This window comes from Calonectris borealis, chromosome 3 (genome assembly GCF_964195595.1).
Source record: "Calonectris borealis chromosome 3, bCalBor7.hap1.2, whole genome shotgun sequence".
Lineage (NCBI taxonomy): Eukaryota > Metazoa > Chordata > Aves > Procellariiformes > Procellariidae > Calonectris > Calonectris borealis.
The window spans coordinates 63,958,403-63,986,038 of NC_134314.1; the positions used below are offsets into that span (position 1 = coordinate 63,958,403).

Genomic DNA, 27,636 nt, shown 5'->3' on the forward strand with positions numbered 1-27,636 from the left:
CATGGTGTGAAAAGGAATGTATGCCTGTATGCATGGAAGTAGCATTTCATTTCTTTTAAAGTTTCATTACAATGTGTTATTGTTTAAACAGAATATAAAAGTTGTTTGTTCTCCGATTTGTCTATATTTTAACATGGAATATTGTATTTAGAATTTTATTTTGATTCACAAGCAAGTTCTCACACTTAATTGTATTTTTTAATTTTAGGTTCTAGTTTTACACCATCGTCCACTATTTATGCAAACAATTCTGTTTCAAATTCTACAAACTTCAGTAGTTCACAACAGGTATGAATATTAACATTTTTGTTTATCAGTTACAAAAGGATTTATATAACTCCAATGATAGCATGTTATTTTAATTTAGATCTGTTATGTTGAATTAGGCTCACTATGGTTCAATGCTATTTTCTGTGGAAAGCGATCAAAATCCCAGTGGAAGCCTCGCTGCATCTTTTGGCACTTAAATACTTCAGCAACCTCCCTGTAGTCTTTTAGTAAATATCCTTAAATTTAAAAATATTAAATATCCTTAAGTTTTAAAAAAACTAAACTAAACCTCCAAAACTCTTGCAAAAGTCACATGATTGCACTCTTAGAAATACTTAATGGAAGAATCACTCGTTACTCTACTTAATTAAGTACTCTGCTGCATTTGCTGTTTCAGGATTATCCATCATATACAGCTTTTGGCCAAAATCAATATGCACAGTATTACTCAGCATCAACATATGGTGCATATATGACCTCAAACAACACGGCTGATGGCACTTCATCATCATCAACCTACCAGTTACAGGACTCTCTCCCTGGCCTGACTAGTCAACCAGGTACAGATCTACATTCAGGTGAAAACAATTTTTGTATTTTATTCTTTACTTGTATAAAGACAAGATTTCCACATCCACCTTGTTTGAATATTGACATTTTAAGCTCATGCCTTCCAGAAAACTTTATCATGCAAACCAGCCAAAATAAGCTTTTTCTTTGTTTAGTTAGGAAACCTGTCTAGTTTGTTGGTTAGCTAAATAAAGCTCTTTGCAGACTGAGATGATTGTCTGTGGAAGGAGTAGACCTGAAAAAAGTTACAGCAGTCCGGTAGGGATCTGTTAGTACCAAAAACAACCGTACGGTAACAAACCTTTAGCGAATTTTGAAATAAAAATTCACTGAGCTCTCCTATTACTGACAGTGGAACATTCCTGTATCCACCTATATGTTCTGATGTATTGCTGTAAAGAATTTGAAACAAGATACTGTTGTTCATTTAATTATGCCCCAATCATGATAGCAAGAGTATGTGGGCTTTATTCAAATGTATACAAGCCGTGCTTGCTAATTCACAAATTTAGGTAACTAAGAATAGAGCGATCGGTTATTAGCACAAGTCTTTTTAATGAAATAGCACTGAAGTAGTTGAACTTGCAAAAAGAAAGTTCTCAGGAGGCATCAGGAGACTCGCTTTGCCTGCCCAACTCTGCCCCCTTGTGCACATCCACCTCCACGCAGTATTTTGTTACGCAGGGGTATTCCTAGGGCACCGCTGCTGCGTAATGGCAGCTCTTCATTTTTTCTCATTATCGTTACAACCCAGTTCACAGTCATTTACCTGCTCCATTCTATGTGTTCTGCAAACACAAATGTTAATACGGATTTCTTCTTTTTTTTTCATGTTAGATTTCTAAGTTCCTGAACATCTCACCAATTTATTTTCCCCCATTTAATCTAAATGGGACTAAAGTAAAGATAAGTTAAAATTATATATTTGAAATTGTGCATAGTATAGTGCAGAGCTATGAAGATCTTCGTGGGCTAGTTTAGGAATTCACAGCCACAGTCAGACAAGTGTGGTATCCTTACTGGGTGAACAGAGCCTGCTTTTTCATGCTCACTTTCCTGTATTGTTTCTATTATATAAGAAGTTCTTAAAGATCTGGCACAATATTATGTCATATATTCATAACCTAAGTAGCCTACTAAGTCTGTGAAGAGCATCTATGGGAGAGGTTATCAATTGCCAGCCGCCTGGCTCAGCGCTCTTAGAGCAATCTCTTCCTGGGACACTGGCTTCACTCATGCAACATGGGTAGTATCTGCCTTACCCACAGACTGAGCACTTCTAAAAAGACTAACAAAGCGGGTTTTGGATTAGGCTCTGAATAGGGGGGAAATGTGCTTTAGTCACAAAATCGACTCATTGCATAAATCTTCCTAATTCTCATCTTAACAACTGCACCATCTCACTGAAAAGTATAATAGAAAAACTAATGTATTATAATAATGAATTTGTACAAAGGAAGGTTAATACTGTGTAGAAAAGTATAAGCTAAAGCTTCATACTTCATATAAGCTGCTTAAATTTACTAAAAACATGGAAATTTAATTGCATGAGTTGAAATTTTTCCTAGCCAGCTGTTTTCCTCAGGCTGATTTTTAAAGTGTGTGTGTGTGTGTGCATGCACGTGTTTGTGGTATGGAATGGATATGGGGAGATACACATTCCCTTGGTTTTTGATGAAAGTGTAAGACGTTATTCAGTAGTTTCAGAATGCAAATTTAGGAAGAAAAAGCTAAGAGATAACTTGAAATCAAGTGAAATTTCAACAGTCGCAGGACATCCATAACAGACACAAATCATATGTAAACTATTTTTAAAAGAGTGTGAAGAGTACTCACAAGTGGTGTTTTGATAACTGCGCATGTCCTGTGTACTTTTCCTTGTCCCTTTGTTATTCCTCCATATTCTTATTTGAGAAAATCAGTCAGTGTTTCCCATATTGTCTCTCCCTTGTGTATCTGTGTTTCCTAGAAATGCTGTGTAAATTTATCATGTATTACAAACTCCCTTAGTAATGAATAGCATTGGCAAAGAAAAGGAATCTTACATAGCTTGAACAGGTTGAAAAAATATTGAAGGCTTCACATCTATGAAACAGTAAGGATTTTTCTTGTTTGTGGGTTGTTTAAGCACATGAACTTGTTTTCCTGTATAAGTAGGTTGTGCATCTGAACTTACAAATCTGCCCACACACTCCTTATTTCTGTGAAGTGTTGCACTGATCATGCGACCCTCTGCTGAGACTGAAACACCCACTTCGCGAATACATGACATGCCTGTGCCCTTCTGCGTCACTGTAAAAATAAATTTCCATCAGTGGGGTGCAGTGTCTTGGAGATCACTTCAGATGCAGTAGATCATACTGTAGAGCTTCAGCACTCGCTGTGTTCACTTGCTGTCTAACAGGCCTTTATTGCTCGGTCCTTAAGACTTACTCCAATTAAAACCTGAGATTAAACACAGCAAGGCACTTCGCTCTCCTGCAATCTCTGCTAGCTATTAATTCAAATAACTAATCAAAGCCTCTAGTACTCTCCACACATACAGGATTTCTTGTTTTCATAATAAAGCCCCATCAGATCAAGAGTTAATATCAGTTACAATTTTATTTATTGACTGAGTAAAGAAAATGAGATGAAAATTGAAATAGGCTTTACTCTTTCTGCTACTCATAACAAGCAATAACACATTACAAGCCAGGAAAAAAAAGGCTTGTAATGTCGCAGCCATCTTCTGGCTGCTCTGTCTGGTAAGAATATGTAACAAAACTCAATCCATAAGGAGAGTATGAGGGGGCTCAGAAGTTCATCCATCCCACATCTCTGTAAGGCTCAGCTCCTTAACTTCCCGTGAACTTCTCTTCGGAGCTTGTATTGTGCCTGCCCTATATTAAGATTTTTCAAAATGCACTCATAATCACAGAGTATCTGTGAGGCAAATAGGTATCTCCAAGGGCACTTAATCTCAAATTGGGATAAATCAGATGAATCCTGAGATGAGGTCTCAGGAGATGAGTACATTTGAGTACATTTGATGAGTACATGAGTACATTTCATCTAGGGCAGATAAAATTCTAGCAGAGAAAATAGGCCTGGGTAAATGCTTCATGTTTAGGCACCTCACTTTCATATGTCCAGAGTTAGGCGAGGTGAATCACTCATAGGATATTAGCTCCAATTTGGTTACTAGGAGGCAGCAGAGCTTGGTGTCTCTTAATTTGGTACCCACAATGAAGTCACCCTTTGCAGCTTCTCCAGGAGATGGCATTAGGTCTATATGCAAACTGTGCCCACATCTCTTTTCTCCTGCTTAAGTGGTACAACTGTGTTTTAACAGGGAGGAGGGGATGTTCATGTCAAACCAGAGGTGGGAAACAACGTTCTGGCTATGAAAGACCACCTCCATTTGTAACGGTGGTGCTGGATCTCCCTGTCCTCTAACTGCAGCTGCTGCTGCAAGGTCTCTGCAGCATGGAAGGCTTCGTGCCGGACATGAACCAGTGTATGAGTATGTGTATGAACATCTGTGATAAAGTGGTCGTTCCATGTTCTGGTTTTAACATTTTCCTCTTGCTTTATTGGATCTCTGATGCTGCTCATAGTTCCAGTGGGAGGAGGCTATGAAGTATATTTATTAGGCATTTGTTGAATATTGGAAAAGCTAAAAAATTTCAAACATTGCAATAAAAATTTCTGTCTAATATGAGCTGCAGTAGGAACTCTTCATGAGGGTAATGTTTTCAGTGCTCTTTTATACTAGAATTTCTCACATTCTTTTATGTTATATGGCTGAATTTTTAATAAGTTTTCCTTTTATCAGCATTGACCTTGTTTCTAAAGGAAACGGAGGATAAGAAAATGCAGTTGCTCCTTTAGCCTGCTGTTGGTAAAAAGCAAATCAAGCAATTAAGCCTACAGTTGTTCAAAAAAACATGCACTACTGACTTCTGCAGTTCTAAAATAGATGCATACCTTGCGTTCAAGTAAGAGACAGCTGCTCATTCTGATTTAGAGATTAGCGTAATGAAATAAAGTTGGCTTTAAATATCTAGAACTTACAAGGTACAGTGATTAGTTACAGTACTGATTAATGGATAATTATGCAATCATGTACAGCGTTGACCCAAGCAGAAGCCTGGGGCAACTGGTAATAGCTAATGCTAAATGAAAATTGAAGTTATTTACTTCAGTTGTTGGATACTTTCAGAGAAGATTTAGAACATGGCTTTTTCTATATTTTATTTTTGGTAGATTAGAGTAAACACAGTTATTGAGAACAGATGTTTTAATACATTACTGTAGAAATGAGTCTTGATTTTGTTGTAAAATGTTGAAATGTTATAAATATGAAGACTTTAGTGGTAAGAATGTAAACATTCATCTTCACTTATTTAATTTTTGCCTTTTCATTTCTGGGGTTTTTTTTGGGGACATTTTTTCCATTCTGTCAGAAAAAACTAGGAAATTATGTTTACATACAGAACTCTTGCACACTCAGAACTTCTTTTGAAGCCAGTGTAGGTTTTTGCTGCACGAGGATTCTGGTTATGAAGCATCTTTTTGTACATTTGTACATATACTGAAGTACATTTTGCTGTTCTTCTTAGGAGGAAAGAAGTAAGATAATGTGACCTTATTGATCACTCCACTGCCTGCAGTGTCCTTATTGACATCAACACCGAACTGGGAATAGAAATGATTAGTCAACAAGAACTCTCTCCGTTCTGTGGGGACAAGTGAAAACACCATGGGAACATTATTCATTAGATATTATTATTGCTGCATAATTTTCCCGTCATTTCTTGGCAAATAAGAGTTTTTGCTGAAAGAGAAACTACTGTAGAATGCATATGATCTTTATCCAAATCAGGACAGACCTATCTAAAATGATATCTGGAATAAATTCTCAAATTGCAGTTTTGAAAATCTCTTCTTAGCTGCTGCCTGAAAGTTTGGCCCTGCTCTGCACAAGCAGAGAAGCACATTGGTTTTGCGACATTGAAGTAGTCATCACCTAGTTCGAGGAAAAAGTAGTAGTATGTTCTTCCAGGTGATAGCAGAATAATTTGAGTACTTTCCCAGGAAGTGAGAGAGACAGATTTGATTTCCTCATGTTTCATGGAGGATTCATCACCTTCCACTTGGGGATACAGGGATGCGGATTCTGGGCCATGAAAATATGTCTATATACTTCATATATATCAGTCATTCAGTCAAATAAACAAGTGTACCCCAGAGAAGGCAGTGGAACCTAGATATATCCTTCTCCAAGTAAATGTCATAACCAATACGCTCGGGAACTAACTTTCTTCTTAGTCTCCCCTTTCCTTGAATCTTGACTTCTTTCCTCACAATGTCTAGAGCTCCCATTCAGGAATGTGACATTATGGGCTTAAATCTTATTCTTCCAAGACATACAACAGTATTTTTCCAGTCAAGATATATAAATATATCTCCAAGTGTATTTATTTTAATAATCTTCTGTATGTGGTTCACTGTAAGGTATAAATAAATGATGGAAGAGATTAAGAATTTAACTATTGTGTTACATTATGCACAGACTCTTAATTGAGACTGCAGTCTATTTTTTCTTCTTAGAGCCTGCTAGACCAGAATTGTTTTTTCCTTTGTTGTGGAGGAAGAATGAGGTGAATGACTCAGGGAAGATCACAGAAACATTCAATCATTCACATTGGAAGGGACCTCTGTGGGTCTTTTGGTCCAACCTGCTCATGGACAAGCCAATTTAGATCATGTTGCTCAGGGCTGTGTCCAACGGAGTTTTGAGTATCTCCAAGGATGGAGAATGCACAGCCTGACCACTCTCACAGTGAAGGATTTTTTCCTTGTATCTAACAGGAATATCCCTTGCTGTAATTTCTGCCTCTTGTCCTTTCTCTGCACACCTCTGTGAAGAGTCACTCGGCCTTTCCTCCTACGTGCTCAGCCCCTTAACTGTCCTGGTGGCCCTCACCTGGACTAACTCCAGTTTGTCAATATCTCCCTTCTACTTGGGGACCCAAAACTAGACATTTTTCCAGACGTGGTCTTGCAAGTTCAGAATGGAGCAGAAAAATCACTTTCCTTGATCTGCTGGCCACTTAGTGATGCTCTTTAGTAAAAATGAAAAATGTTCAGATTCCAGCTCAAAATCAGATGCATCATAGATGATTCTTGGGAAGTGTTTGTACCAAGTGTTAATTTATTCTGCAGATGTGCCATCATGAGCACTTTTAACAAATATTACCAATGTGGCCTAGAAACACACAAGGACTGCACACATGCAGCACAAGGACTCCCTTGAATCAAACTCTGTAGTAGATGTCAGATCAAAGCTGTACCCTTTCCTTCTTTAATGGAGAAAAATAAAATCGTTAACAGGATAGATGATGAAGAAGGATTTATGTCATTTAGCACTTGGGAACCTAGCCAAACTGCATTTATTGCTAGCAGTTTTAAAGGGGCGCTGAAGGTACTGTGTTATGAAGAAAAGGATATTTTCCATTGACTGAGCTGTGGCATAAAAGTACTTTGAAAAGGGAAGTTCCACACCATCCTTCCTGGAGACACTTTCTTCAGTCTGTCTGTCTTACATAGCTCCTGGTTTGTGATCACCTCCAAAGCCCGTTGTTACCAGCAGAAGCAAAGTAGATTAAATGGGTAAGTCAGGGGTAGGCCTGAGTTTTAAGAGCAACTACGCCATGCCAGATCAAAGGTCCTTCCAGCACATCTCCTCTCTGACAGCAGACAATAGCTGATACTTAGAGAAAGATGATCAGAATACAAGAAGTACGACTTCACCCTCTTTCTGGTAGTAACCGGAATATTGCATTTAATATTATGACTTTCCTCTGCCAATTTATGGGCAAAGGTAAGGTGAAAAAAAAAGTGAACTCTACTAAAGAGCAGGTGACATGGGAGGAGGAGATGAAGCAGGAAGCTGGCTGGCTGTTCTGCTGCGTGGACGAGTGCCAAAGGGTGTTCTGGTAAAAGTAACACAGGACTCGGAAAGAAGTCTAGCTGAACTCCAAACATGGGAAATGAACAACTTTAACTAAAAGGCACTTCATGTTTTGAGAAGTCATTAGTGTGACTTCTAAAATACATCTTCCTTGGGTATATCAATGTTTTGCGTGGGCTCATGTGTATTTGTATATATGTCTGCACATGCGTATATCTTTCTCTTCTTAGTCTCTTATTCTGCTAAGGTTTATAATGTTTCCTTGGTAAAGTCAAAAGTGTATGTGGCATCTGCAGATTCCGTCTACATAAGACAAACCACGTTATCACTCATTTTATACAACTTTTTTAGGTGCATCTTGTGGTTGAGTTTGCATACAGACATGTCTAGCTTTGAGAAGAAAAAGTTTATTATTTAAAAATCCATCACTAATTTTGCCATGAATGGTTGACTTTACAGGGGAGTTTGACACAGTGCAGAGCCCCTCCACGCCAATCAAAGATCTTGATGAGAGAACATGTAGGAGTTCTGGGTCAAAGTCTCGGGGTAGAGGGCGGAAGAATAATCCATCACCCCCTCCGGACAGTGACTTGGAGGTATGACTGCGGTAATTGATGGATGGTAATGTGGAAGTTTCTTCTGACGAAAAGTAAATTCTGAAAACTACAGCTGTGGAAATAGCTTAAAGCGTTTTAGAAAACATCGTGGACTCGGTCTCACTAACTGAATATAACAGATATTAGTTGCTGTTTTAACATAGATGTGCAATAAGACATTACCGTTCTGTATGACAAAGTTAGGCAGAAAAGTAAATGTGATTTAGCCTTGCACTTTTTAGCTCTAAGATTGCATGTCTTTCGGTTTCTCATGCAATAGAACCACAAAATTGTGAGACTTCTGTATTCAAAACTGTCACATTTTCTTTTAGTTTTTTGAATAGGAAATCTCAAATATATTGCTCAGCTTAATTACATGTATTTATGAATGCAGTGTAAATATGCAGGATCATCTGGCCATAGCCTTTCAAATACTTAGGCACAGGTTTGTCCTTGTGCGTGTAAGTAACGTCAGTGGATTTTAGTGAGGCAGCTTACATCAGTGAAGTTATGGCTGTACTTAAGTATGCGCAAGATCAGTGCCTTAGTGAAGAAATATATCTGCCTAATATATGGGGTGACGATTTAAAACACAAGTGACCTCTTAGCAACGGATTAATTATAGTCTTACTACTCCTGCGTTAGCAGTGCGCTGCCTTACAGAGACAGGAGGAGGAGGAGGAGGAGGAAGCGGAGTGCCGGTGTGTGTGTGAAACACTCCAGCTCTGGCATCAGGGGAACACGCTGCCCGCCGGTGCGGTGTGTCCCCTGCTGCCACCACACCCGCACTGGGAGCGAGCAGCCTGGCCAGCCCCACTGCTGTGCCTTCACTGACCAGCTCCGGGTGCAGCAGAAGACGAGACTTTTGCTGGGACTTGGCTGGCCGCCCAGCCGCTCCCGGGGTGGCAGGGTGGGCTGCAGCGCTAGGCACTGAATGCAAATGCCATTGCTTTTATGCAGAAACTGTTACACATTTTTTGCTTTTCAAAGGATTTAACTTTCCAGTGAAAAGACACTAACTTTTTACATTTCAGTTTCCCTGCTTCTTTCATAGTTTACCAGTGAAAATGAACCCTTTATCAATATAAGGGGTTTTTTTCCTTTTTTTTTTGAGTTAGAATAATCCGTTTTGTCCTATAATATTATTTAAATTCTGTATGACATTATATGTGACATATAGCACTTTTACCCAAGACTTAATCTGAGCTATGCAAGAGAAATAAAGAGCCCTGAATCAGTAAGACTTGCAGAGAAGTATCTGAGAGTACTGTTTATCCTTAAGTTAACAGTTATGTTTGACCCCCATCACATTTCTGAAATCTGTGTTACACAGCTGTTTTGAAAAGCTTTTTAGGGGACAAATAAGAAATGGTTTAAGAGTTCAGAAGTTACTCTCTTTCTGACTTTTTACCATACATGATACACTGTTCTTGCTGATTTTCAGAGAAAACTTGCTTGGTTAAGCAACTAGTTAAACTTTAGGACTGAGTTGACTGTTAGCCCCCCGGATGGGATGGTGGTGGGATTTTGATGTTATTTATTTAATAATACTGTCCCCACTTCTTTTTTCAGCGTGTATTTGTTTGGGATTTGGATGAAACAATCATAGTTTTTCATTCGCTGCTCACAGGATCCTATGCACAGAAGTACGGCAAGGTATGTGAACCATGAATTCTGCATTGATTCACTGTATCAGAATGATCTGGCCTGCACATGTATGTGTTTTTCACCTTCCCTGTTCATCATGGCTTGGGTGAAGGTAGGGGGAAAGTGTACAGTAAACCCCATTTTCAGAGGGTTACTGTGAAAAAGTCAAGGAGAGAAATGAGACACAGACCCTATGCACAATATATGAGGCAGGGCTGAAGCAGATGCTGCAAATGAGGGAAGAGTTTATAGAGGAACAAGGGTGAGTTCCTGAGGTACATTGGAAGAGACGTTGCAGGGAGATAATAGAGGTAATGGACAAATGGAAATAACTGACTATTTGGATGCGTAGCGGAAGAAATAAGAAATAAACTGGAGTGATGGGTGAATTTATGGGGAATTTGATAAATCAGAATGAGCAAGGAAGAGACAGACCTGCTTCAACGCCAGCTGCAGATGTTATTCTTTGACTCCCCATCTTTTCCGTTGAATCTTCGGTTCCCTTGGCTGGCTCTGGGGTGAATAATGCCGGGGAGTGAATCCCTTTCCCAAGCAGACAGATGTACTCATCCTCTCCCCTCCGATGAGATCCAAAAGCAGTTCAGGTCACAGAGCAGCGAGCAGGAGAGCGGAGGAAGAGCGAGGGAGGCAGAGAGAGGCAGTCGCAGCCTGCAGGAGCGGGAGCTGCCCTGCTGACTCAGCGGCGAGCCCCGCTGGGCTGGTGGTGGGAGCCCCGGGAAGGGTGCCTGGGCAAGGGGAGAAGGGACGGGTGGGAAGACCACTGCGTCGCAGCAGGAGCGGATTGCTGGGTGGGGTAGAGCTAAAGGCCTGGATAAAACAAAAAATTAGGGCAAATGTATGGAAAGGAAGAAAATGGGCAGGGAGAATATTGGTATGTACATAGGTGGATGTGGGTTTACTAGGTGTTGTGCCATTCAAGTGTAATTAATACAAGGTAATTCTTTTTAAGAACATAACTGCGTCCATACTATGTCAGACAAAGGGCTCATTTAGCGTAAGTTTCCTGCCTCTTTATTCCAGCCAGAATCAGATGCTCAAGAAAAGGGTGTGAAAAACAGTACATTAGAGAAATGCTTTCCACACACACCTCCCCAGCCAGTGGGGTAGAAATGTTCAAAACTAGATCTGTGAATTATAACTACGGATGGGCCAGTCTTCTGTGTTTTGAGACAGCTGTTTGTGGTTATTAAAAGAGAAAGCTAATAGGAAAACTCACAGGCCCAGACAAAAATCTGAATTTTTGGAATGCTAAGATAAGGGTAGTGATTCATGTCTTGTGAAAAACAGCCTTGCTTGTTTTGCAGCTTCACAGTGCCAAATCAGTGCACATTTCAGTACTCTGTCAAAAACTCCTCTTCTGCTGTTTTTCAAACACTGTAACAACAGTGACTGTCAGAACCATTTCTAACTTATGGTTATCAAAACAAGAGAGGAACCTAGCTGAAAATGAACATTTATATCACTTTTGAGTGTAGCCCATATACTGCCACAGAACTTGCTGAATTGCCCCAGTGATGTAGTCATTCCTTTCATCCTTTTTTGATTGTGCCCTTAGGATGTTTACATCTCATGCACCATCTCACATAATATATGAGGAAAGTCTAAGTCCGCTTTAATACAAAGTTTTAAAAATCAGAGCACATTTTGTAGCTCACAAATATCTGTGAATAACTTTGAAAACTGTCTTCGAGACAGCAGCAGAAATGTAATTCCTCTTGGTTTTTCATTTTGTTATGAGTAGGGGTATTTGGAAAAATCCCAGTACCACTGTTCTTTAAGAGCACAATCTGCTGCTGTAATTGACTCTCTGTAGAGAGTCCTTAGAAACAGTAATGGCGTATTAACAGCCAGTAGTACTGACAGCAGATAAAGCTGGCTTGTATAAACTAAGAATATCTCAAGGGCAAGTGAAATTAATGTAGTTACACTGCTGAGATCAGAATCAGTAAACAAATGTCATGAACAACCGTGAAGCAAAAGGAGAGGAATTCTTAAGTAAAATCCTTTTTCTTTTGTACTGACAGGTGGCATCCATACAAGTAGGGAAATGTGTTTCTTTCCAGAGACTGTAAAATAAAAGTAGTAGACTTTTTCCTTCCTGACTACCTTTTCCTTTTTCCTTCCTGACTACCTTTGCCGTATTTATAAAGAACTCGTTGGGAAAGTAATGAGTAATTGCCAATGAAACTCAAATATGTATATTGTTGACTGCAAGGAGGCTAGAGCAGTAGGAAAGCGAATACAGGGAGAGCTTATCATGAGTAGGCTTTAACTTTTGCATGTCGTTGAAGTGTTGCCTGAACTTAAGATGGGATGTGTCCGAGCCTACGTGCCTAAGAGGTTAGACATGGGAGAAGGGAAAGATAGCGCAGCTGGACCTCAGTCAGTCTCTCAGTGCATGACCTGTTTAGCAGTTGTGGCCCTTATCTTTTCTGCATATGATTTCCATCTGTAAACAAGGTCTTAATCCAGACTGCAGACTGGATTGTTAGAAGAATTGGGTTGCTATGAGAGTAAATAGTCCACGAATTGTGAGGTTCTCAGTGGAAGTCTTGTGAGCACATTGGTCTTTCAAAGGTGTTGAGAGAGCTGTTTATCCTGGAAAGGTGGTGTAAAATTGTTACTTCACGATGAAAAAAATTTCAGGGTAGTGTAAAATAATGGTGATGCTAAATTATTTAATTGTGGTGATTTGCTATCTGATTTTAAAAAATAAAGGCGTGTAATGTTGCACAGATGCTCAGCTGTGCATGCTATGGTCTTCCACCTGTATTTTTTGAGCCCATTTTGTATAACATAATCACGTTACTCCCAAAAAAGAAACAAAAAAAAATCTCACAAGAAACCAGAATTTTTCCCTTCCCCCATCTTTAAGTATTCTAAATGAGATTAGTGAGTCTTTAATATGAACATTGCTTTAAGGGAGGGCATCTTCTTATTCCAAGTATGCTCACTTTGTACTTTCAAGGGGTGAGATACCTGGTTTAGAGCTAGTGTGAATATACAGACAGGCAAGGATATTCACCTTCAGTTCTTTCCCATCTACTCCTTGACATGTAAAATTTCATCCCCCTTTTCCGCTAGCTCTTTACCCTATTTCTTGCAGTAACCGGGCGAAAACAGAACATTCAGAAATGAGTCGCTTAATCTCTCTGCTCTGCTGCAATTCAGGCTGCGCAGGAAATGCAGCGAGGGGAGGTGCAGCATGTGGAGGTGGCCGTCACGCTGTTACGGCCAGTGGAGAGACCAATGTATGTGTGCAGGAACCCTTGAGAGCCGCAGTAGTTCCAGGAGACAAACAGTCTCTCTTTCAGAAGATTACTACAGTTTAACAAGCAGTTGAAGTAGAAGAGAAAAGGGAAAGGCAAACCAGGCATCCTGAAGAAGAGATAGGCAATGGGGGCATGCACTGGCAGAGGTTATGTGGGAAGGCCTGGATTCAGTAGTCAAGTTTCAGGTCATGTATTTGTCAAGAGAACATCAGATTTCTGACTTACACCTCAGGATTTCTGAAGTTGAGAATGGACACTCTCCTCGGTATATACTTGTCCAGCACTTTGCACGGTGTGATATTCATTTCATTTCAGAATTATATAGGGCAGTTATAATAAAGATGTTAAAAACAAAACTAGTGATGAGGTGAAAGATTTAGCTTGTTGGATGCAGCTGCAAGCATCTCATTTGAAACACAGGGCACATTGCTCCTTCTTGTCTAGACCCCAGTAGATTATAGCTGTAAACTCCACTGAAGAGAGAGATTTGGCCAGAGGTTGGTCAATGCATCACTTTGATATTTAAAATATAAAACTTATCCAGAGAAATATTCTATGTCTTGCTGTTTTCTACCTGTGGGTGTTTCTGTCTGACTTTTGGTGTAGCAGTTACTGTATTGGGCTGGTCAGAGCTAACATAAAAAGAGAATAAAAACTACACTACACCTCTGTTAGGTTTCAGGGAGACCGTGCTGCTTCCCAGCAGTAAGAGTACCTCTCATTGTTCAGCTCATTTGCTCATCTGCTTCGTACTTCATAAAACTAATACATTTCTATTTTTAATGATTTACTGCAGTAGCAAATTATGAACATTGGCATTTGAGCTGCTATATTGTGACTTGTGTGGCTGATGATGGTTTTTGCAGCTGAGCACCAGTTGGCAGATACAGTTTTCTACAATGCTAAGCTCTTAAGTGAGGATTTGTTGATGTGACAGGACATGTGTTAGGAGATGTCATCATCTGTTAAAGTTTATGAGGTACATTCTTATTCCCTGTGAACAGTGTATATTCTTTGTTCCATTACATTCCAGTTATTCTTGCTGATTTAAGGCTGATTAAGCTAGTGTTTTGTCTACCTCCGAGCATTTATATTTCATTCATTTCTCTCAGGTCAATCCAGAGGGCAAGGATGCCCAGATAAATGCTGTGACTCAAGGTGCAACTGGTTAAAAAAAGAGTGAAAGTCCCTTGTGACCTTAGAAGGGGGAGAATGTGATTTCCAAGTGCAAAAATCAAAACAAATCCACACTTGATGATCACATTTGGACATTTTTGGTAGCATTGCCAATGACAGAAAGTTGTCACGGAGGCCACGTTAACCTTGTACACTTCTCTGGAAAGGGCTCAGAAGCTTTTTATTGCTCACTCTCTGTTTGTCCAGTCATTAAGCAGAAAAACTTTGTCACCATTAGCACCCATGGTGACATTCCCAAATTCACTCATAAATATGCTTTTGTCCGCCTGTATTAATAGTGTATCTCTCATGACCTCCAGTTGTCCTCTCCATTCGCTCCCTCGTTGTCTGAGACCTCTGAGTCCATTTTCCTACCGCCTTCTAGAGAGCGTGGGACAGAAACTCCCTATGGAGTACGTGAGTTTTCCTTCATCAGCCACCAGATATGGTTATTAAGAAGAGATGTATTCTCTTCCTCCATTGCCACCCACATGAAGCTCTCCTGGGAACAAGTGTCCCCTATGAGAGAGTGAGGGCTGAACTTAAATCTGGGATTCCTACATAATGTAGGGAAGAGTCTTTAAGCTAAAAATATTGGTACTTAACTTAAGCATTTCCACTTTGTTGTAAGTCTGTTCAGGTCAGCCATCCATTGAAAATCTATTCTTACAATATTATTCATACATTTGGCTTGTTTTCTTGCTTATTTTTAAGGCTTCATGCATGCAAATTCCTGTCACAATGAATCTGCCTGACAGTCTATTTATCTATTTGTTTTCTGAGATTTTATAAAGAAGAGTTTGGTGTGTTTGTATTTTTTTTCCATGAAATTGAATTATTTTGAACGTCTTGTGCTGAAACCTGACCTTCCAAGACAATATTAAATAGCTTTCTTCCACTAATGGACACTGAGCTTTTGGAGCTTTATTCCAGTCACTTTCCTCTTGGTCAAAACATTTAAGTATTGGTCCTCCCAGGATATTTTTACCTAGTCTCCCAGGAGGCATTCCAGTGGATGGACCAGTCTAGTACAGAAGTCCACAGACAGACAGTCTGGCTCCAGTTTAGTGCCTTCATACTAACGTAACTAAAGTAATTTGTATTTTGGTATATAGAAGTGCTGTAGCTGGTCTTGACTCTTGCACGCTAATGATATCTGGCTAAAATCATGCCTCTGAGGGCCAAAAAGTTGTGCTTCTTTATTCTGCAAATTATCTGGGGAAAACTTCCAGATTTTTTTTTTTTATTATTGTTTCCTCTTGTGTGCATGCTTGTGCAGAGTAGCACAAAATACCATTTTGGCAGAAGTTCAGTCTGCCTTTTATTCAGTTTCTCAATTTGCTGTGCTCAAATCTGTATCAGCTGCACATGTTTCTTGCTTTCTTTTCAACACTCAGTTCTTTGTGCCACTTGAGTCAGCCTGCAACTTCTGCTTCAAGTTGAAAGACAGTAAAACGATGATTGGGATGTTCCTCCACATTGTGCAAGCATTATAAAACCACAAGACCCTGACAAATCTGCTTTCTCTGTCTATTTTTGTATGTGAAGGAATGAACTTAACATAGGAAGAGCTGGAACGTGATGTTTAATTCTTGTTAAACAGTTGCAGTGCAAGTTTTGGCCAATTTATTAAAGGAAGAATTGTTCATGTCTTGAGAATTCAATTCCAGTGACTCTTGTTAGCAGAAGTTGTAACGGGGAAATCCCAGCATGGTTTCATGCTAAACTGAAATGAATTCTCTTTGCTTTACTTTATTTTACATACAGTACCTAGCAATATCCTACACATGCCTTTGTCAAAGGAACATAGGAATCTCATTTTAACAGTAATAAAGTCAGGCATAGTTGGTTACAAAAATACTACTAATAAGAAAATCATAAAAGCTTTGTCACATTTACATCTTTCAACTATACTAGGCAAGGCAGGAAATTGTGATACATAGTTGGTAGTTTCTGTAAAAATAAATTGGATTATAATGGAATATGTTATAGCAAATTTCCGCATTTAAGTCTGCTTCTACCCAGGAAGGGGAAAAAAGAGGCTGAGAATCAAAAGTCTGAGATTCCAGTCTTGGAAGCCCTCCAGTGAATAACTTAACTCACATAAATAATAATGAGTTACCACCTGTGCATAAAGTTATGCACATGCCGTAGTGTTCATAGAATTGAGGTAAAGCAGCATATTGCAAATACTCTTTATTATATTGTATCTAGGAAGAAAAATTTATAATTTACTGTGCACAGAAAAAAAACGCTAGAGAAAGGAGAGAGAAACACATGTTTATATGTGATGACATTTTGATAAAAGCATTATGGCTTGATGAGGAATCTCATGAGTCCAGAGTATTTTGATGATTTGTGTTCTAAGTATCTTACAGGAGTTTTTGCAAATCTGTTAACGTGTGTTCCTTAATCATTCCCTTGGAAAACTGACCTTTGCACTTACTGCTGCCTTCAGCCACATGACTTTCAGATCCAGTGAACACGGCTGCAGAAGACGTAGGGGATGAAGTTATGTTACTAAAGCACTGCATTTGGTTTTTACTTCTGAAAGGTAGTCTAGACCAGGTCAAGGGTCAACAGAAAAATATTTCCTTTCACTGCCAGAGAATTGGGTCTAACTTTGGATCATTACAATTTCTTGTACACTATTCTCCCCTTCAAGTCTGACTTTTTCATGAGCAAGGGTCAAAATATGTCTATGTTTCAGATTTTACCATTAGTTTTTAAGTGCTTGAGGGCAGAAGCCATCTTTTATTCTGTCGTTGCGAAGCCCTGGAGTAGCGGACGTCTGATCCTGATTGGGAAGCCTTTGATCCTAATACTAACAAATGATCATACGAGGTTTTGTGTGATTTTGTTGCCAGATGCTGGTAAACTTTTAGACTCTTAATCTCAAGGTATTTAAGAAAGGATTTCTCAAAACTTGCTAGTGTTAATCAAAGTTTAAATGATGAAATACAGATTTTTTTCTTATTTTAATGAGAAGAGGATCACATCTATTTTAAAAGTCCATTGCAGTACATTAAGCATAACAAAGCTAACTGAACCCACAAACTCAGGCAGATGATTAAGGCAATGATAAAACTAGTTACCAGGTGTCAGCTAAGCATCAGGAACTGTCCGTGTGCATTCTTATTCTAAAACAAATGTAAGGTAATGCAAATTGGCTTAACCTCTTTCCTAGCAAGCCTAGCAAAGTTAAATTAATTATCTCACATTTACTGAACGCTAAATGCACTCAGGCACACTGTTATTGCAGATCAGTAGATCTGTGGTATCTTGCTGAGGTAGAGTGATTTGATAGTGTGAAAGCTGACCTGCGAACAGATGCAACATTTTGAATGAATCTCATCCAGGGACAGGAATCCTGTATTTCATCAGAAACGAAGGGATGATCTGTAGCAAACAAACAAACTTACATATGCTTTCCCATTCCTGTGCACCACCTAAAGAATTGTGCCATAGGTTGTAGGCACACTGAAGAACACTTAGAAGATCACTTACAGGCACTTTGTTGAATGAATACCTGCAATAAAATCATAAAGGAGAGCCTGGAAATTCATCAGTGAGAGCCTGCATGGAAGAAGATTAAATTTTGAGACAGAGAAGGACCAAGCGCAGCGTCTGAGGATACATACTGGAGTAGCAGAAAGTGTGGGAAATAAGTGATATAGGCCTAAGCATAGGCAAGGCAGTGATGATTTATCCAAAGTGAAACTCAGTTTGGGGAAGACGGTATAGGTTCAGACTACCTTTTGTACTTTTATAAAGCAGAGACATTGGAAATTGAAAAGACCTCTTAAATCATACCTTCCTATCACAGTGCAGGATAATTGCTTACACAGTAATCATTTGGCAGCGATGACTACCTTTCTTCAGTTCAGTTTAGCATGACCTTGGTGAGGACTTCTGTGTGCCCAAAAGTTGGGAAGAAAAGCCAAGAGATGAGAGGAATTGTGCAGTGGACTGGGTGTCACATGGCGTAATTTCGTTCCTACCTCTGCTGCTGACTCAATGCATTGGGTCAGAAAAATTAGTTACTGCTCCATGACTCAGCTTTTTTCTGCTCACAAATTGACAGCCAAGATATATATATATTTTTATAAAAGGCTCAGGGATGAAAAATGTTGTGTATTCTTATTATAATAAATACTGGTTTTCTTACATATATCTTTTGTGAGAAGTTCTTTCCCTGTTTACAGCCTTCTTTATGCAGGTGTACATATGGCCACCAGGTTTTCCCCTGTCAGTTTAGCCAGGTTACAAATGCCTTGACTTTCAAAAAACTTGATGTTTCAACATCCCCAGCTCCCCAAATGTTCTCACAGAAGTTCAGCAGTCTCTTCTTGTAGTGTTATATTAAAACAGCTTAATCCTGAAAGGATTTTAGAGAAATTCCTTGCAGTGTTAATTTTTCAAAACACTTTCTATATAGCGGCTTTTAAAGTAATTCTGATATAACCTAAAGGTATTTAAGTACTTAACCTTGCTTTCTGTTTTTCAAGGATCCACCAATGGCAGTGACCCTTGGACTGCGAATGGAAGAAATGATTTTTAATCTTGCTGACACACATTTATTTTTTAATGATTTAGAGGTAAGAATCAAAGGAACATAAACGCTGTTATGCCTGGGTTTTTAACATAGTGGTTTTGCTATGCATTAGTGTTTGTTGTGTGTGACATTTTCTGCCTATCTAGACTGTGGGTTTCTCAAACTCTAATCAGAGGGAGGTTAGCCAGGTGGCAGTGACTTCCTGTGGCACCAGAGTCCTTCCATGAAACTGGGTGAAAGAGGGAATCTGCAAACTACCCTTTACTTTCTTTGTCATCTTTTGGTCATGGCCATCTTTTCAGTTTCCACGGATTTAGAGCTGTCTGCAGTCATTTCCAGGAGGGGGACATATGTGCCTCCCATTCTTTCTCTTGAAGTTCTCTGCATTTGCTTTCAATGGGTTCAATCATCTGACCACAAGAGACTGTGTTCTTCTCTTCACATACCTGAGTAGCCTTTTGGCCACAGGCCCCCCTTTCTTGCTCAAAGGTAGAATATTCTTCATCTACCTCAAAGACCACAGCATCAGAGAGCTGCGACTATGATAGATGGACTCATCAGTGATGTCTCTTCCCGAGGTAACCAGGAGACCACATGTTTTGTCACGATGTACCGAGGGTGTGCAATTTGGCATCTGGTCAGAAAAGGGAGAGACCTTTTCCTAGGGAATGACCACCGTGGACCGCTCACCTGTCAGAAGCACACAGATGGACTGCTGCAGGGACAGCGGTCTGGGAAGCAGGCCCATCAGTTGGGCTTCACAGACTTTTCGTTTCTCTCCGGGAGTCTGGGTCTGTTAACATGGAAAGTGACAGTCTTACAATCATGTCTGTCAAGAGAAAGGGGGTGAAAAACAGTTCTTGAATTAAGCTATGGGCTTTACAGACCTTCCCCAGGTCTAAATCAGGTGTGTTCTTACTCAGAGTGTATCCCAGAGTTCCTTCTGTGGACAGCTATTTTGCCACTAATGGCAGTTGGAAGACTTCGAGGTTTTGTTTAAAATGCCAGAGAAAGGTCTCTGGTGAGTGAATAGAAAAAATGAGGATAAGTGAGATTTTTCCATTCACTGGGATGTTGATTTTTCTAGTGTGCACTTCTTTTGTTCCTTCATCGACTGTAGGCAATAAGAAAAGCAGAAGGTACCAGGCTGCAGTTGTCTTTGTCGCCCCTTGCAGACCTCATTTATTCTTAGCTCTTTTTAAGTCAAGAAACTGGGATCTACTTCACCCTATACCTGAGCTGCACTTCCTCCTTCCAGCAGCAGAAACATAAGAAAGTAAAGCCCTGGACCTGCCTTCGCCAGTCAGTGTTTTATCGCAGTCCTAGTGAGTAATCGCTTGACAATGCAAGTGCATTTGGTGAATGTTCTCCTTCTGGTGCCCTGTACCAGCGATAAATTCCAAATCAATTTTTCAAAGCATTGCTTACATTTCTTTTCAGCAGACCTTTACCCCTGCGTGTTCAGATTTCATGTGGCACCCAATGAACTTTAAGCCGTTCAGTAGCATATGCCCAGAGTTCTTCGGTCTTGTGCTGAGTTCAAGCGGAAGAGTTCAGCAAAATGGAGCTTTGCCCACTTTCCATACCTCTTTATTCTTGCTTATGGCCATTGAAGCTTCATTCCTTTCTCTCATTATTTTTTTTCTTTGTAGATCTCAGGTTCAGCTGTCATAGGTGGATCATCACATTTTGTATATTCTTCATAGGGTGGTTTTAATATCCTGCCCAAAAATTCATAGTCCAACTCATTCCAGAGTTTGAACAGTATCCAAACACTTTTCAGTTTTAGATAAATCAAAAAATGCTACTTGGGGACTCTCTTGGAGAATCTCATAACTCAATCAATTTGATTTGATTAAAACCAATTTCTATATGCAATTAAGTATTTTCTAGCCCAGAATTCATCTTTGTTTCTTATAATCTTATAATCTCTTATAAGATTACCAAAATTCAAAACTTCTTGTTCTGAAATGAGCTGTATGCACACATTCTGGTATATGCAAGAGGACCAAAAATTTTCTGTCTTCTTAGTGACTAAGATATAATTGCATGGCACCCTGTGCCAAAGTACATAGAGGGATCCTTTAATATGCAGATGAATAAATCTGTCTGTTTAAATATGTTTGCAGAGCACATGGCCATTATTGCATATTACAGTGCATCTGCATAATGAATGTGTAATGAATTCTGAGAATTCCTCAATTCTGACTTGGGGTCTCTTTCTCATCTCTCCCTCTCTCCATCTCTCTTTCTCTGTCTTCCTCTCTCCGTCCTCCCCCAGGAGAGGGGAGGTGAGTGCTGAGCTGTTGATTGTCATGGCTATCAAGACACGAGACCTTCAGTTCTTACTGGAGGAAGTGAGATAGGCCTTTATTCACTAGATAGATTACTCACCCTTTCATCATCTCACCTTTTTAATGCTGAGCCATCAGGTCCCATACCTTCTGTCTTGCTTTCATCTTCATCCCACAATAAACCTCGTGGCTCCGGACATGACACCTGTAATGTACTAATGAACCTATATTCCTGTAATATTGACTCCAGTCACTACATCCTCTAAGGTCTCTTTTTTCCCTGTCTTTCTTGGTTGCAAACACCGCATACCAGGGTCTAGTAATAATAACCAAGTTATTGAAAGTTATCACATATAAAAATAAAGTTTTCCTTCCTCTATGCAAATCTGTCTCACTACAATGACTGCTGATGCAGAAATTCCGATCTGCTGAGACATTCCCCGCTGACCCAGTAACCCATGTTCTAATCAGCCAAGCTGCACTTTTATTTCAGGCTAGGCTGTTCTCCAGATATTTCACTCTCAGTGTATAAATTTTAGTTAGCTTGAGAAATATCGCTTGGGAGGGCAGCTGGTGTTTTGCCATGAAAATAGGAGTCTGGTGCGCTAGAAAGTTCATGTGCCTAAACAATGCTTAGAGATGGGACTCAGTTCTGTAATAATATCCAGACTAATGCATTCTGTTCTCAACCAGTAAGGAATAAAATTAAGTTTTTCTCCCTATCTCAGTATTGATTTTAAGACAGCTTCTAGAAATGTTGGTAGGGCATACTATGCACGCAAAAAAACCAATTTCTACAAATCGCAAGCAGGAATTTGGACATGAATCTTCCAACTCCATTGTCCCCCTCCACTCTCCGGATGATGCAGAAAAAAGAGTATTTATTTCAAACAAACTGAATTACATTTCCATTTTTGTGATAACCCTTTCATATTTTAAATAAGATTTTGTCATTGATTTTTTCTCATTAGAAATGGAAATGAGAAATAAAAAATAGGATTTAGGTAAGTCTCAGAATTTGGGAGGCAGGTCAAACTAGTTTTAACAGAGACTGAAGCATATACATAAAAAGGGGTGTTCTGTATAGCCTGAGAAAGCATAGTGCTGAATATCCCCTCAGCAATAACATTTTGTGTTCAGCGTGGTGACTCAGTGTTTTTACTGGATAATGAAATTACTGTCCATTCCAGGAGGATAATTTTTATGGATGATTTGTTGATTCTGTACTCTCAAATTTTCAGGCTCTAAAAATTGCTGCAAAGAATTGACTGCACTCAGATATGATTTAAATTAGTATTGCTTCAAGCAAAAGCCAGTTATTGTACCTAGATTACTTTCCTGTACTCTCAGTAATAGGAAATATATTTTATCTTTCTTAGTTTTGACCTTGCACTGACAGTGAGCCACTGTAACTTGAGTGTAGCCAGTACTGTAGCTGATGTGAAAAGTATTTTACCTTAACATTTAAAGTGACAGACAGCTTGCTTGCTTTCCTTCCTCCCTGCAACTGTTTGGTCTCTTTTACAGGCAAACTCAGACCTAGAGTTGTGCCACCAGTTTCCTGTTTCGTTGGGGAAAAGTAGAGAACTATTTCAAATCTGCTCAAACTGCCTGCTTTTTCTTTTTTTCTGGAAAGTTTTTTCACACCATATGAGTGAATTTGTAAAATGTAAACATTTTAGTTGAAGTAGATATGTAAACGAGAAAACAAAGTAAAACGAAGCAAGGAGCAGTGGGCACATGAGTTTGTTGTTGGTCAGCAAATGTGTATTGCTGTATGGTGAGGAGGTGGGCCATCGATCTGAGAGGAGACGAGGAAGGAGGAAAATGAGGAGGCTGGAGAGTGTTCTTGGGTTTGATCCTCTTATGTGGCTGGAAACTTAAGAGCGTTCTTGCGGGGTCAAGGGGCAAGGAATCAGAAAACTGCATGTTCCCCTCATCTCCTGTTCCTGGAGTCAATGAACAAACTGTGAGATAAAAAACTAAAAGTAAACAGCTCAGCCTTTGCCACCCACTCGTATTTAACTTAATAATGAAATTACCTGCAGAACAGTTATCTGGAGTTTTCAAGGCTGGAACGATGTGGCTGAAAGGCTTAACAAAACCCAAACAGGAGCAGACTCTCCTTCTTATCCATCAGGGCTTCTGTGTGCCCTCCATTTAATTAGTACACCTTCAAATCCACAGGACTGATTTTTAAACTTTCAAAATTATCTTACGCTTTGACCAGTTCCAGGGAAATCTGTGAAGGTGATTAGGAAGCCATATATTACTCAGATATTGCAAAATATAGAGTTAGAATTTGTCCCAGTGGGACTTTTTGTCTGATTTTTAAGTTCCTGTCTTACACTGGGTGCAGTATAGTTGCATTTTTTTTCTGGAGTGTAAATAATAAGTAAGGATAAAGAAATGAATCTTCTATTTCAGCTGCCACTTCCCCTTTTCTTTCTCTTTTCATCTGCTATTTACATCCAAAAGCAGCTTCTTTAAAATATTCTACAGCTCAAGATCATCTCCTCAAAAAATTTTATTTCTACAGTGGGGAGAAGAATGCTTCATTTCTGTTCCTTGAACGCAGCTCTTTCATGCCTGTCTTAATGGATTAAGCCAGATGAGCAGAGTTTGGCCACCCATTCTTTTAGTCTTGACACAAAATTTTAAATTGTGGTTGCTTGTACGATGCAATGAAATTATGTATTTGAAAATAAAATTATATATATTTATTTGATACAAAAATTGCTAATTTTTTTTTTTAGCAACTTACTGCATGTGGGTAGAAGTCTGTAAAGTTTTCATTCGGTGCAAAGCAAACAAAACAGAAAGAAGAGATGGTAATTCCCCAAATTCACACTAGGAACTTGTGGCATACACATTTGAAAATCACTCCCCTGTTCAGATTTATCCTTTATCTGGACAATGTGGCACTGATACAAGACTAAGATTGGAAACTTAGAACTGTGTACTCCTGCATGTCACAGAGGGTCTGAATTAAGTGCTGCTTGTCAGCAACTTTATTTGAAGTAGATGACTCAGATGACTTTTTATTTTAGGCACAGAGCTGTGCATTTTGAAAGCTCAGCCTCATTTTGTCTTAGTGATGAGATTAAATTATCTGAAAACATTAGTTAGGGAGTAATTTTTAAATACGTCCTTCAACTTTTTCATAAATTGTATTAGGATTATGTTAACAGCAGCTATTTTAAATATTAAAAAATTACTTACATACAGGAAAGTAAAATCTCCGGACGCTGAATTTCAGGTGTGTCTTTGGGTTAAGATGTTAATTCTAGCAACTACAGAAAACAGTAATACGATGCCTGTTCATATTTACTGTTGCATGGTGGCTTGAGTTATTTATTTATTTGTGCTTCCCCCACATTTTCCTATCTTTCTGCCGTAAACACTGTGCAGAAAAGGATATTTGATAGCTATCCAATTATAAAACCAGCTTGGAGAGGAGTTCAGTTTTCCAGGGTACCTTGGTTCCCTGGAGTTACTTCCATCCCTTCCGAAACCACGAAATAATGAAATTCTCCAGCACTACTTGATTATCTGTGATTTTCCAGCCAAAGACATTTGGATAAATCAAGAAAAGAATCTGATAAGCATCCAAACTCCTAGAGACTTAAGAGAAATTACATGGTGTGAAGGTTCATCATCATTAGCTTTTAGGAAGTGGGGAAATAAGGTTTAGGTGATTTTGGAATATTGGTATGATAGAGAGACTATAAATGAAACTTGTGATTGTTGGGTTTTTTTCAATTAAAATAATTTTAATCTAAAATCACACTAAAATTACATATCGCTTTTCTAAAGGCCTATTTTAACTAATAATTTATACAGTATAGAAGGAGTTGAAAGATGTATTATTTTAAAGAAATTGGTGGTAATAGGAAGCTGTAAGTGTACATATGCTGCCATCTTCTGGTGCACTTAGTGGCCTGCACCGATCATTTCTTCAACATCTGTACTAAGCATATGGAGAGCATACTCTCTTATAAGATAATTTATCTTTCTTTTTTTTTTTTTCAACAGGAGTGTGATCAAGTTCATATAGATGATGTTTCTTCTGATGATAATGGACAAGACCTAAGGTAAGATAGAGCATTCATTTCTTTTTTTTTTTTATTCAAAGATTAAATAAATTGAGCATTTACAGGAATACATTGTATTTATTTTTACTGTATTTTGGGTGTTTGCAGTACCTACAGTTTTGCAACTGATGGCTTCCATGCAGCTGCAAGTAGTGCAAACCTTTGTCTGCCAACAGGTGTAAGAGGAGGGGTTGACTGGATGAGGAAGCTGGCTTTCCGTTACAGAAGAGTAAAAGAGTTGTATAATACTTACAAGAACAACATAGGAGGTGAGTTTAATTGTCAAAACCAATTTAGAATGCTGATCAGGTTAAACTGCATGGCGACAGACTTCCGCCCGAGGGAATGTGCCTTGGAAGCCACAGAGTGAATGGGAAGTGATGTGACTGGACCTTGGGCTATTGAAAGCTACTGACTGTAATGGCAGAGCCAACATTGTGCTGTTGTGCAGGAGAACCAGAGATGGGGAAACGGAGCAGGCTTCATTTAGCTTCCACAGAGCCCATTTTTCTCCTTCAGTCCCAGCTCGCTATGCCTACCTTACTGATTGGTTGAGCCACTTATTCTACCTCAAATATGCTGTTATTCTAGGAAAGAGGTTGTATAGTTTCCGCAGCACAAACTGATTGTGGCTGGTCTATTCCATCCTACATTTTCATGATCTAGTTGGTAACAACATACTGTCTGCTAAATTCTCTGCTAGGTAACTGCTAGTCTATTTTCTGGTGGATGCAAGAAAACTCTAGCACTGCCATACCACTAGCCCCTTTTGTTGACTCTGTGGCTTACACAGTTAATTGTGTTGCAAGAAATCTGAGTCTCGTTTGGACTCAGAGCTTTCCTGTTACTGTTTTCATTCATGGACTCACTCATGTCCATGCCAGCAGGCTTGTAGAAAATCAAGCAGCAGAACTGAAAGAATCTGTCCTGGAGAGTCCTGTGTGGCTTGCAGAGGCAGCCAGCCCTCTTCTGAGGAGGGGAATATGTCAACTGACTCCCTCAAGAAGAGCCTGCGAGAACAGGGAATATTTAGAAGTCTTCAAGTGTTGCTAACAGCCACAGTTGAGGATAAGATGAGGACAACCTCCCAACCAGGAAGGAGTCCAAGTGAACACTCTCCCATTCTATAGCATGGGCTTTTTCAATTCATCTGAAATTTATTTCAAAGGAACCTGAAACTCACCAAAAACTGCAACTCAAGTAAAGCTCACCTTCAGCAAAACCAGACACTTTGGTGTTCACTTCCTGCAGTCTTTCAAAAATGGGAAACAGTACTACTAATATGGACAATGAATTAGTGATTACCTTAATCATTTCCTAAACTATGTAAACCTGAAATATATATTTCGTCTTAGAAGCTCAAAGTCTTTCCTTGCCACAGGATGAAGCAATAGGAGCAAAAGGTGATAGTAAATGATTGGCTTTCACTTGCCCTGCCTTGCCCTTCATTGGTGTCATGAATGGAGTTTTTATATCTTAAGAATACTGGAAACAGTATTATCCAAACATTTACTGGGTTTTCTTACATCTCCTAAGGCATCTAAGATTCTAAAGCTGTTGCATTTCATAAAACCTTTAACATTAGTAAGAGCTTAAGTCTAAGAGCACAGCGTAGGGAAACACACTAAGAGGAATAATCATTGCAAAGGCAGAGTGCAGATATGTGGTGCATCGTATTAAGGTTTTTATTCTTTCCCACAAATCCTGCTTCTGAAATATATTCCATCCTTAGTGGGCAAGTTCCTTCATTCATCCTCTACTTCTTAGCTTTTTTAATAATCTTTTTATCACATATGTGTCTATTTATTTCAAAATAGCTGTTAGAAGGCAACAGAAGGCTAGATCAAACTAGGTATTTTTAGGTTGCTTCATTTCAGGTTTCTTAAGACAGTCATCACCACGTCTTGGAAACATAGGGTGTGAAAGAGAAGAGGGGTACTAAAGGTCATGAAACCTGCTTCCCTGCTCTTCCAGGACCAAATCTAAAGTTAAAATAGCTTGGATTCAAAGAACTCATGTCTCAACATTCAATAGGCTGGGTACTTTTAAAAATCTGACCATTCAGATGGTCAGATCTCCAAAAGGAGATTTTAAGGAGCTTTTAAGGATTAACTGAGATATGAGAACGTAAGATGTACAGCTGTTTCAGGGCTATAAATGCTATAAAAGGAGCTATCATTACT

At 39.2% G+C, this 27,636-nt stretch overlaps 1 protein-coding gene across 11 annotated transcripts in view; it reads left to right on the forward strand.

Annotated features, from left to right (window-relative positions):
* The window catches only part of EYA4 (EYA transcriptional coactivator and phosphatase 4), a 50,135-nt gene that overhangs the window by 15,780 nt on the left and 6,719 nt on the right, over positions 1-27,636 (forward strand). For 6 of the 11 annotated variants that reach the window (XM_075148100.1, XM_075148103.1, XM_075148101.1 and 3 more), the window contains 7 exons: positions 209-288; positions 668-848; positions 8,258-8,394; positions 9,967-10,050; positions 19,019-19,108; positions 25,395-25,453; positions 25,562-25,722. In XM_075148100.1, the coding sequence (XP_075004201.1) occupies positions 209-288; positions 668-848; positions 8,258-8,394; positions 9,967-10,050; positions 19,019-19,108; positions 25,395-25,453; positions 25,562-25,722 (792 nt within the window). The remainder of the gene's footprint in view (positions 1-208; positions 289-667; positions 849-8,257; positions 8,395-9,966; positions 10,051-19,018; positions 19,109-25,394; positions 25,454-25,561; positions 25,723-27,636) is intronic. The other 5 variants (XM_075148105.1, XM_075148104.1, XM_075148108.1 and 2 more) reach the window with 1 other exon arrangement.